The 12,075-nt window shown below is 41.7% G+C and overlaps 1 protein-coding gene and 1 non-coding gene across 2 annotated transcripts in view; both read right to left on the bottom strand.

Moving 5' to 3' along the window:
* LOC106585691 (prune homolog 2 with BCH domain) overlaps positions 1-11,831 on the bottom strand; it is a 28,900-nt gene extending 17,069 nt beyond the window's left edge. The window contains exons 1-5 of the mRNA XM_082968645.1: positions 11,256-11,831; positions 10,657-10,852; positions 8,195-8,358; positions 7,574-7,726; positions 7,104-7,198 (exon numbers count right to left, since the gene is read on the bottom strand). Coding sequence (XP_082824771.1) covers positions 7,104-7,198; positions 7,574-7,726; positions 8,195-8,358; positions 10,657-10,679 — 435 coding nt within the window. The 5' untranslated portion in view covers positions 10,680-10,852; positions 11,256-11,831. The remainder of the gene's footprint in view (positions 1-7,103; positions 7,199-7,573; positions 7,727-8,194; positions 8,359-10,656; positions 10,853-11,255) is intronic.
* On the bottom strand, positions 3,656-3,730 carry trnaa-ugc (transfer RNA alanine (anticodon UGC)). The gene has a single exon. It is a non-coding gene; the product is annotated as a tRNA-Ala (tRNA).
* Positions 11,832-12,075: the final 244 nt, after the last annotated feature.

The following is a 12,075-nucleotide window of genomic DNA, read 5'->3' on the forward strand; positions in this document are numbered from 1 at the left end:
ATCCACTGGTACAGTTCTACAGACAGAAACAGATGTCTGAATGATGGAAATAATTGATTAGTAATGTTGATCCACCAGACAGTGACATTGGATTGTAACGGTCTTCCTTATGGATTGATATCAGTCTTTCTAGTCCCTCCTCCTCACTCTCTTCTATCCATACTGCATCAGTACAGGCAGACTGATGTATATTTGTCCAGACTGATGTATCTATCCACATACGTACTTACACCCAACACACTCAGGGGCTTATTCTTGTGCTAACAAGACAATCAGCGCTACAAATCGCTTCTACGGCACTACTAAAAATCTCCTATTGCTCTCTCTTTACCCACACCCACAAAGATAACACACACACACACACACATACACTAGAGAACACGCACACACGCACACACACACACACTCCATTACGGACTAATTGAATCTAATTTATTTTGTTTTTGAAAAGCATTTAAGGCAAACCTAAATGATGTGCTTAGCGTTTTGTTCTTCTCAAACACAATTAAAAAATAATATATAAATATATACATACTGCATATAACGGATTCATTTGAAGCCCTCGCAGATCATTAGTAACTCACCATGATGCTGCTGAGTCGCGCGTCCACCGACGCCCCTGGCCATTTATTCTATATTAAGTCCCTAATGGGCCCTCTCCTTGGGCTGGTAAAATATGCACAGAAGTCCAGTGCACAAAGCCATTCAAATGAATAGTTATTTATTGGCTAAAGGAGGATCTGATGTTTAATGTTCCTTGGACGTAGGTAGTTCCGGGGGAACCAGAGCTACCCCTACAGCTATAGACATCATTTATTTTACACATACCCTAATATCTCACGCCAGGCGGCAGGGGAGAAAAATGACTTGGGAAAAGCAAAAGATATAATAAATGAAATGGAGAAACACATTAGAAGTTGCCGCGGAGAGAGCAGGGAGGGATACAAAAGCACAAGCACGCAGGTGTCTGGAAGCACCCTCGTGTGTGTGTGTGTGTGTGTGTGTGTAGGTCTCGAGCCTTGCTCCCTTGTGGCTCTCAGTTTCCACAGTGAGAAGTGGAGTGGCTAGGCCAAGTAAAGGTTTATAATGCAGACCCCAGGGTGGACAGGTAGGGGTTTATAATGCAGAGCCCAGGGTGGACAGGTAGAGGTTTATAATACAGAGCCCAGGGTGGACAGGTAGAGGTTTATAATGCAGAGCCCAGGATGGACAGGTAGAGGTTTATAATGCAGAGCCCAGGGTGGACAGGTAGAGGTTTATAATGCAGAGCCCAGGATGGACAGGTAGGGGTTTATAATGCAGAGCCCAGGGTGAACAGGTAGAGGTTTATAATGCAGAGCCAAGGGTGGACAGGTAGAGGTTTATAATACAGAGCCCAGGGTGGACAGGTAGGGGTTTATAATGCAGAGCCCAGGGTGGACAGGTAGGGGTTTATAATGCAGAGCCCAGGGTGGACAGGTAGAGGTTTATAATGCAGAGCCCAGGGTGGACAGGTAGGGGTTTATAATGCAGAGCCCAGGGTGGACAGGTAGGGGTTTATAATGCAGAGCCCAGGGTGGACAGGTAGAGGTTTATAATGCAGAGCCCAGGGTGGACAGGTAGGGGTTTATAATGCAGAGCCCAGGGTGGACAGGTAGAGGTTTATAATGCAGAGCCCAGGGTGGACAGGTAGAGGTTTATAATGCAGAGCCCAGGATGGACAGGTAGAGGTTTATAATGCAGAGCCCAGGATGGACAGGTAGAGGTTTATAATGCAGAGCCAAGGGTGGTGCACCTGGCTGTGACATACATTACATGACCAAAAGTATGTGGCCACCTGCTCGTTGAACATCTCATTCTAAAATCATGGGGGTGGTCCTCCCTTTGCTGCTATAACAGCCTTCACTTGGAAGGCTTTCTGCTGGAACATACACCGATCTCGACAAACCATTGTTGTATGGATCTCGCTTTGTGCACAGGGGCATTGTCATGCTAAAACAGGAAAGGGTCTTTCCCAAATGATTGCCACAAAATTGGAAGCACAGAATCATCTAGAATGTCATTGTATGCTGTAGCATTAAGATTTCCCTACACTGGAACTATGGGGCCTAGCCCGAACCATGAAAAACAGCCCCAGACCCTTATTCCTCCTCCACCAAACTTTGCAGTTGGCACTCTGCATTGGGGCAGGTAGCGTTCTCCTGGGATCCGCCAAACCCAGATTAGTCTATCGGACTGCAAGATGGTGAAGAGTGATTTCCACTGCTCCAGAGTCCAATGGGGGTGAGCTTTACACCACTCCAGCTGACGCTTCGCATTGCGCATGGCGATGTTAGGCTTGTGTGCGGTTGCTCGGCCATGGAAACCTATATCATGAAGCTCCCAACGAACAGTAATTGTGCTGATGTTGCTTCCAGAGGCAGTTTGGAACTCGGTTGTGAGTGTTGCAACCGAGGACAGACGATGTTTACGCGCTACGTGTTTCAGCACTCGGCGGTCCAGTTCTGTGAGCTTATGTGGCCTACCACTTCACAGCTGAGCCGTTATTGCTGCTCCTAGTCATTTACACTTCACAATAACAGCATTTACAGTTGACCGGGGCAGCTCTAGCAGGGCAGAAATTTTAATGAACTGACTTGTTGGAAAGGTGGCATCCTATGAGGGTACCACTTTGAAAGTCACTGAGCTCTTCAGTAAGGCCATTCTACCGCCAAACTTTGTCTACGGAGATTGCATGTCTGTGTGCTCGATTTCATACACCTGTCAGCAATGGGTGTGGCTGAAATAGCCGAATCCACTAATTTGAAGGGGTGTCCACATACTTTTGTATATATAGTGTATGTATTTAGGTTCCTATTTCCATAACATCTCAATGCAAAAGAACACAGAGGGCCTCATAAAAACACAGGCAAAAGTCTGTAATTAAAAGTTTAAAACTAAGTCAGTGGGGAAGAAATGCTTAAATTTGCTACCTGACACCGAATGAAGGTTTTGACTTCTCTGGTGTGTCATCAGTTCTGTTTTAAAGCACTATACCATTTTTTTCTTAGGATTCCTTTAATTTGCCAGTCAAGTTGGATAAATGTATCCGAATATCCATACTTGTGCCCTAAATAAGAGGCCGTTTGAAAGTTTTATAGTATATGAAATTTTGAACATGTAAACTTTAAATGCCCGGATGTCATACTCATTTCGGCATTTCATCTAGTAGAATTCGCTGCACACTATTGAGGAAGAGAATAGTTTTTTTACATCCATGTGTGTTCGACAACAGTTGATAATCAGAAAAGGGGACACACTACAAAAATCTACGAAAGGTGGGGAACAAGCCCGATTGCCCATTTGATGATGCCTTCTCAGTATGGATGTTGTATGTATGTTGATATTTGTTGCATATTCCATACATCTGTACTGAACAGTACGTTATAAATAGTATGTAGTACGATTCGTTCACAGTATGCAGAAAGTAGTAGGCAAGTCAGATTTCGGACACGGCCCATGACTGACCAATAATATATATATATATATATAATTGGTCAATCGTGGGCAGTGTCCGAAATCTGTGTTTATAGCATATATTTACATTTTAGTCATTTAGCAGACGCTCTTATCCAGAGCAACTTACAGTAGTGAATGCATACATTTCATTTCATAATTTTTTTTTTCTCTCCGTACTGGCCCCTGGTGGGAATCGAACCCACAACCCTGGCGTTGCAAACACCATGCTCTACCAACTGAGCCACAGGGAAGCCATATATAAATAATATACACTACTGTTCAAAGGTTTGGGGTCACTTAGAAATGTCCTTGTTTTTGAAAGAAAAGCCCATTTTTTTGTCCATTTAAAATAACATCAAATTGATTAGAAATACAGTGTAGAAATTGTTAATGTTGTAAATGACTATTGTAGCTGGAAACGGCAGATTTTTTATGGAATATCTACATAGGCGTACAGAGGTCCATAATCACCAACCATCCAACGGCACATTCCAACGGCACATTTTGTTAGCTAATCCAAGTTTATCATTTTAAAAGGCTAATTGATCATTAGAAAACCCTTTCACAATTATGTTAGCACAGCTGAAAACTGTTGTTCTGATTAAAGTAGCAATAAAATTGGCCTTCTTTAGACTGGTTGAGTATCTGGAGCATCAGCATTTGTGAGTGCGATTACAGGCTCAAAATGACCAGAAACATATCACTTTTTTCTGAAACTCGTCAGTCTATTTTTGTTCTGAGAAATGAAGGCTATTCCATGCGAGAAATTGTCAAGAAACTGAAGTTCTCGTACAACGCTGTGTACTACTCCCTTCACAGAACAGCGCAAACTGGCACTAACCAGAATAGAAAGAGGAGTGGGAGGCCCCAGTGCACAACTGAGCAAGATGACAAGTACATTAGAGTGTCTAGTTTGAGAAACAGACGCCTCGCAAGTCCTCAACTGGCAGCTTCATTAACTACAGTTGAATTCGGAAGTTTACATACACTTAAATTGGAGTCATTAAAAATCGTTTCTTCAACCACTCCACAAATTTCTTGTTAACAAACTATAGTTTGGGCAAGTCAGTTAGGACATCTACTTTGTGCATGACAGTAACTACCTTGTGCAGAAGTAATTTTCCAACAATTGTTTACAGACAGATTATTTCACTGTATCACAATTCCAGTGGGTCAGAAGTTTACATAAACTAAGTTGACTGTGCCTTTAAACAGCTTGTGAAATTCCAGAAAATTATGTAATGGCTTTAGAAGCTCTGATAGGCTAATTGACATCATTTGAGTCAATTGGAGGAGTACCTGTGGATGTATTTCAATGCCTACCTTCAAACTCAGTGCCTCTTTGCTTGACATCATGGGGAAATCAAAAGAAATCAGCCAAAACCTCAGAAAAACAATTGTAGACCTTCACACGTCTGGTTCATCATTGGGAGCAATTTCCAAACGCCTGAAGGTACCACGTTCATCTGAACAAACAATAGTACGCAAGTATAAACACCATGGGACCACGCAGCCGTCATATCACTCAGGAAGGAGACGTGTTCTGTCTCCCAGAGATTAACGTACTTTGGTGCAAAAAGTGCAAATCAATCCCAGAACAACAGCAAAGGACCTTGTGAAGATGCTGGAGGAAACAGGTATAAAAGTATCTATATCCACAGCAAAACAAGTCCTATATGGACATAACCTGAAAGGCCGCTCAGCAAGGAAGAAGCCACTGCTCCAAAACCGCCATAGAAAAAGACAGACTACGGTTTGCAACTGCTCATGGGGACAAAGATTGTACATTTTGGAGAAATCTCCTCTGGTCTGATGAAACAAAAATAGAACTGTTTGGCCACAATGACCATCGTTATGTCTGGAGGAAAAAGGGGGATGCTTGCAAGCCGAAGAACACCATCCCAACCGTGAAGCATGGGGGTGGCAGCATCATGTTGTGGGGGTGCTTTGCTGCAGGAGGGACTGGTGCACTTCACAAAATAGATGGCTTCATGTTGGAAGGAAAATTATGTGGATATATTGAAGCAACATCTCAAGACATCAGTCAGGAAGTTAAAGCTTGGTTGCAAATGGGTCTTCCAAATGGACAATGACACCAAGCATACTTCCAAAGTTGTTGCAAAATGGCTTAAGGACAACAAAGTCAAGGTATTGGAGTGGCCATCACAAAGCTCTGACCCCAATCCCATAGAAAATTTGTGGGCAGAACTGAAAAAGCTTGTGCGAACAAGGAGGCCTACAAACCTGACTCAGTTACACCAGCTCTGTCAGGAGGAATGGGCCAAAATTCACCCAACTTATTGTGGGAAGCTTGTGGAAGGCTACCCGAAACGTTTGACCCAAGTTAAACAATTTAAAGGCAATGCTACCAAATACTAACTGAGTGTATGTAAACTTCTGACCCACTGGGAATGTGATGAAAGAAATAAAAGCTGAAATAAATCACTCTCTACTATTATTCTGACATTTCACATTCTTAAAATAAAGTAGTGATCCTAACTGACCTAAGACAGGGAATTTTTATTCTGATTAAATATCAGGAATTTTGAAAAACTGAGTTTAAATGTATTTGGCTAAGGTGTATGTAAACTTCCGACTTCAACTGTAGTACCCGCAAAACCCCAGTCTCAACGTCAACAGTGAAGATTCAGCGGATGCTGTCCTTCTAGGCAGAGTTCCTTCTGTCCAGGGTCTGTGTTCTTTCGCCCATCTTAATCTTTTCTTTTTATTGGCCAGTCTGAGATATCGCTTTTTCTTTGCAACTCTGCCTACAAGGCCAGCATCCCGGAGTCGCCTCTTCATTGTTGACGTTGAGACTGGTGTTTTGCGGGTACTATTTAATGAAGCTGCCAGTTGAGGACTTGTGAGGCATCTGCTTCTCAAACTAGACACTCTAATGTACTCTTGTCCTCTTGCTCAGTTTTGCACCGGGGCCTCCCACTCCTCTTTCTATTGGTTAGAGCCAGTTTGCGCCGTTCTGTGAAGGGAGTAGTACACAGCATTGTATGAGATCTTTAGTTTCTTGGCAATTTCTCGCACGGAATAGCCTTCATTTCTCAGAAGAATAGACTGACGAGTTTCAGAAGAAAGTTATTTGTTTCTGGCCATTTTGAGCCTGTAATCGAAACCCACAAATGCTGATGCTCCAGATACTCAACTCGTTTAAAGAAGGCCATTTTAATTGCTTCTTTAAATCAGAACAACAGTTTTCAGTTGTTCAAACATAATTGCAAAAGGGTTTTCTAATGATTAATTAGCCTTTTAAAATGATAAACTTGGACTAGCTAACACAACGTGCCATTGGAACACAGGAGTGAAGGTTGCTGATAATGGGCCTCTGTATGTCTATGTAGATATTAAATTAAAAATCAGCCGTTTCCAGCTACAATAATCATTTACAACATTAACAATGTCTACACTGTAGTTCTATTCAATTTGATGTTATTTTAAATGGACCAAAAAAACAAGGGCATTTCTAAGTGACCTCAAACCTTTGAACGGTAGTGTATATTCTTTACGCAATTTAGTGTAAACACAAAATAACACTATCAGGGTAACCAAAAGGGTAAATTATGGGAGTTTATTTCCATTTCTAGTTTTGTTTTGCTAATGACCTTTGACCTTACCTTCAGATCTACTGACACAATGGTGAACGATATGGTCAGCTCCCCATCAGAGAACTCCTTCAGCTCCTTCAGAAACATGTGCTCTATATCCATACCTGTCAAACACACACCCCATTCACCCGGAGTACATGTTTGGAGGAAGCCAGCTAATATCAATTAAAACTATACTGTATGTTTAATCTCATTGTTTAGGCACAGGAAATCTGGCTATAATGTAGACAAAAATATATAAATTCAAATATGAAATTATTAAAATGTATATACAAACTACATATCATTCAATAAAAGTTGTAAATATCTCAATTCTAATTCCATTCCAAACAAATGTTTTAAACTGTCTACTCTAATTCCAATTCCATGTAAATTCTCCAAATCATGAGTTACACTGCCTTTAGACAGACAGACAGACAGACAGACATTACACTACACAAATAACCACATCTTTAACCTTGCCAGCTATAAACACACACCTTGAAGCTGGGCCTCGCCAGCGTTAGGACTGGTTGTGTCATCATAGGGTGAGAAGCCGCTCCTCTCCTGCAACACCCTCAGCAGCTCCTCCAGGTCCACTGAGCGACGGCCATCTTTGATCCACAGCTCCTCTGACTGCAGCCTCAGGGCCTCTGAGAAAAAACACACCGGCTACATCAAAAACAAACCGATATTCAGTCACTGGTGTAATATTAGCTATACATGCTATTATGTTTGTATGTGGCACTGAAACGAAGGAAAAATATACTGACTGCAAAAATCTCAGGGACTTTGCATCAAGACTATCATATCATACAGAGGCTAACAAATTGATGTCAGTGACATCAGTTAAATTCATTACACTTAGGAGCTGTTGGGTGGTATTGTGCTCCGTAAGCACAGCACACATACACACATAAGCATGCGCACACTTACACACTCTGACCCTCTTGTATTCTCTCACTGCCTAGATGTAATGACTTGTTACTCTGCAGTCCCGTCCCTCCTAACTGCGCACCCACCCTCTCACCTGGTGGGTGTTATAACCGAGTAATATCGGGGGCTTAGTGCGAGTCCTGCATCAGCCCATTACCCCCAGCGGGGGCACCATTGGTCCTCACCTCCTAGCAGCTCCCCCAGCGGCACACAGATCTGCTCCACTGCCTCTTGAAGAATCTCCCTGGTGACCACCACCGCCATGCACGACACCCCCTCCCCTCCTGCCCGTTGCTCGTGGTGATGGACCACTCGGAGGATGCTGGACTCCAGAGCTTCATAGTCGGAGCTGGAACAGACACGCGGGAAGGGCACATTATACTAAATCTTCACAAAGCCCTCAGGATCTGTCTGAAATCCTAAACATACACTTCCATACTATACCACCTAATACACACATCTGAGCAATACCAACACGCAAATGTACACACACACACACAAAATATCAACTACATGATTTGTGTATGTGTGTCTGTGTGTGTGTTAGAGGTCGACGGATTATGATTTTTCAACGCCGATACCGATACCGATTATTGGAGGACCAAAAAGCCGCTACCGATTAATTGGCCGATTTTTTCCCCCCCTTTTTTTTCTAATAATGACAATTACAATTACTGAATGAACACTTATTTTAACTTAATATAATACATCAATAAAATCAATTTAGGCTCAAATAAATAATGAAACATGTTCAATTTGGTTTAAATAATGCAAAAACAAAGTGTTGGAAAAGAAAGTAAAAGTGCAATATGTGCCATGTAAGAAAGCTAACGTTTAAGTTCCTTGCTCAGAACATGAGAACATATGAAAGCTGGTTGTTCCTTTTAACATGAGTCTTCAATATTCCCAGGTAAGAAGTTTTAGGTTGTAGTTATTATAGGAATGATAGGACTATTTCTCTCTATACGATTTGTATTTCATATACCTTTGACTATTGGATGTTCTTATAGGCACTTTAGTATTGCCAGTGTAACAGTATAGCTTCCGTCCCTCTCCTCGCTCCTACCTGGGCTCGAACCAGTAACATATCGACAACAGCCACCCTCGAAGCAGCGTTACACATGCAGAGCAAGGGGAACAACTACTCCAAGTCCCAGAGCGAGTGATGTTTGAAACGCTATTAGCGCGCACCCCGCTAACTAGCTAGCCATTTCACATCGGTTACACCAGCCTAATCTCGGGAGTTGATAGGCTTGAAGTCAAAAACCGCGCAATGCTTGAAGCATTGCGAAGAGCTGCTGGCATAACGCACGAAAGTGCTGTTTGAATGAATGCTTACGAGCCTGCTGGTGCCTACCACTGCTCAGTCAGACTGCTCTATCAAATATCAAATCATAGACTTAATTATAATATAATAAACACACAGAAATACGAGCCTTAGGTGATTAATATGGTCGAATCCGGAAACTATCATCTCGAAAACAAAACGTTGATTCTTTCAGTGAAATACGGAACCGTTCCGTATTTTATCTAACGGGTGGCATCCCTAAGTCTAAATATTCCTGTTACATTGCACAACCTTCAATGTTATGTCATAATTACGTAAAATTCTGGCAAATTAGTTCACAACGAGCCAGGCAGCCCAAACTGTTGCATATACCCTGACTCTGCGTGCAATGAACGCAAGAGAAGTGACACAATTTCACCTGGTTAATATTGCCTGCTAACCTGGATTTCTTTTAGCTAAATATGCAGGTTTAAAAATATATACTTCTGTGCATTGATTTTAAGAAAGGCATTGATGTTTATGGTTAGGTACAGTCGTGCAACGATTGTGCTTTTTTCGCAAATGCGCTTTTGTTAAATCATCCCCCGTTTGGCGAAGTTGGCTGTCTTTGTTAGGAAGAAATAGTCTTCACACAGTTCGCAACGAGCCAGGCGGCCCAAACTGCTGCATATACCCTGACTCTGCTGCAAGAGGTGACATATTTTCCCTAGTTAAAAGAAATTCATTTTAGCAGCCATTATTAACTAAATATGCAGGTTTAAAAATATATACGTGTATATTGATTTTAAGAAAGACATTGATGTTTATGGTTAGGTACACTTTGGAGCAACGACAGTCCTTTTTCGCGAATGCGCACCGCATCGATTATATGCAATGCAGGACAGGCTAGATAAACTAGTAATATCATCAACCATGTGTAGTTAACTAGTGATTATGATTGATTGATTGATTGATTGTTTTTTATAAGATAAGTTTAATGTTAGCTAGCAACTTACCTTGGCTTCTTACTGCATTCGCGTAACAGGCAGGCTCCTCGTGGAGTGCAATGTAAAGCAGGTGGCTAGAGCGTTGGACAAGTTAACTGTAAGGTTGCAAGATTGAATCCCCGAGCTGACAAGGTAAAAATCTGTCGTTCTGCCCCTGAACAAGGCAGTTAACCCACCGTTCCTAGGCCGTCATTGAAAATAAGAATGTGTTCTTAACGGACTTGCCTATTTAAATAAAGGTGTAAAAAAATAAATACAAAACATTTGCCAAATCGGTGTCCAAAAATACCGATTTCCGATTGTTATGAAAACTTGAAATCGGCCCTAATTAATCGGCCATTCCGATTAATCGGTCGACCTCTAGTGTGTGTACCTGTTGAGCACATCGTCCCTCATCAGAGTGAGGGAGAGTTTTCCTCTGTGGTGGAGCTGTAGTAGGTTGATGTCGTCTTTCCACAACAGAGCAGACTCACACACCCTCACAAGGTACCACACCGTCTCCCTGGCAAGCCCACATCACATCGCTGACCACACAGGACCGGGACACTCACACAGCCTGAGCTCTCCTTCTGAGACACACACAAACACACAGACACACAGAAAGTACAAATACAAGACATGCAGATACATATACAGTACCAGTCAAACTTTTGGACACTCATTCCAGGGTTTTTCTTTATTTTTACATTGTAGAATAATAGTGAAGACATCAAATATATTTTGGTTTGTTTAACACTTTTTTGGTTACTACATGATTCCATATGTGTTATTTCATAGTTTTGATGTCTTCACTATATAGTAAAAGAATTGTAAAAATAAACACCAAACCTTGAATGAGTAGGTGTGTCCAAACTTTTGACTGGTACTGTAAGCTCAACCTCAAACAAGTACTCAAAGGCTGTAATACATACACACATACATACAGTACACACATAAATACCTTGAACACGTGAACATGTCCCCACACATTACCTGGCTGAGGAAGTAGGCGTAACTCAGTGTTGAAGCCACAGAATCTACATCTGGCTCCACCACTCCTAGAACAGCATGGACTTCAGGACCTGTTACGGTAATTTTGAATCCCAATGATAATTCAATAAGCTTTGACTAATCCCCAAGGTTTGTAAGACACTGGGTTAAGAATAATTAGGCAAGGACTCAGCTTTCTGCAAAAGGTCTGTACAGTTTATTCAGAGAACGTTCTAAAGTCAAAAACTAGGACTCATGCCTTTTATAATACAAACATACATTCCTATCTTTAGACCACTCCCTTCTCAAACAACCAGTACTTTTCCACTAACCACAAAGAAACATAAAAGTTGCCACATTCTTCAAGGCTTTCACCTCCCCTCCCCTTTGGGACCCTCTTGGTTTGAAACCCTCCAATGATTTGCTATTACCTACTCTACAACTTCACTCTGTTTACATCCCTACTAAAGGATATAACCTCAAAGTTTTACAATCCTAACCGATCTCCGCATACCCTGATTTTATCTTCCCATGATTCTCAAACATATCACCCTATTCTATAATTTCAGAGTGGAACAGTTAAGTCATTTTCCTAACACATACAAATTATTCTAACAGGACCCTCAGGTCCTGACGCCTGGAACAAACAAACATACTAACAAAAAGGTTCAAAAGACCACACAAGATCCAATGTATTACATCAATAAAAGTGACATTTCGGTTTGTTTTCCACAATTGCTGAACCTACATCTGTGGATTAGCAAGTATTTCAATGGGATGGGTTGACTTTGAAAAAGTAATTTCAAACTTCTTATGCCACTGC

Source organism: Salmo salar, chromosome 24, assembly GCF_965601325.2.
Source record: "Salmo salar chromosome 24, fSalSal1, whole genome shotgun sequence".
Taxonomy (NCBI): Eukaryota; Metazoa; Chordata; class Actinopteri; order Salmoniformes; family Salmonidae; genus Salmo; species Salmo salar.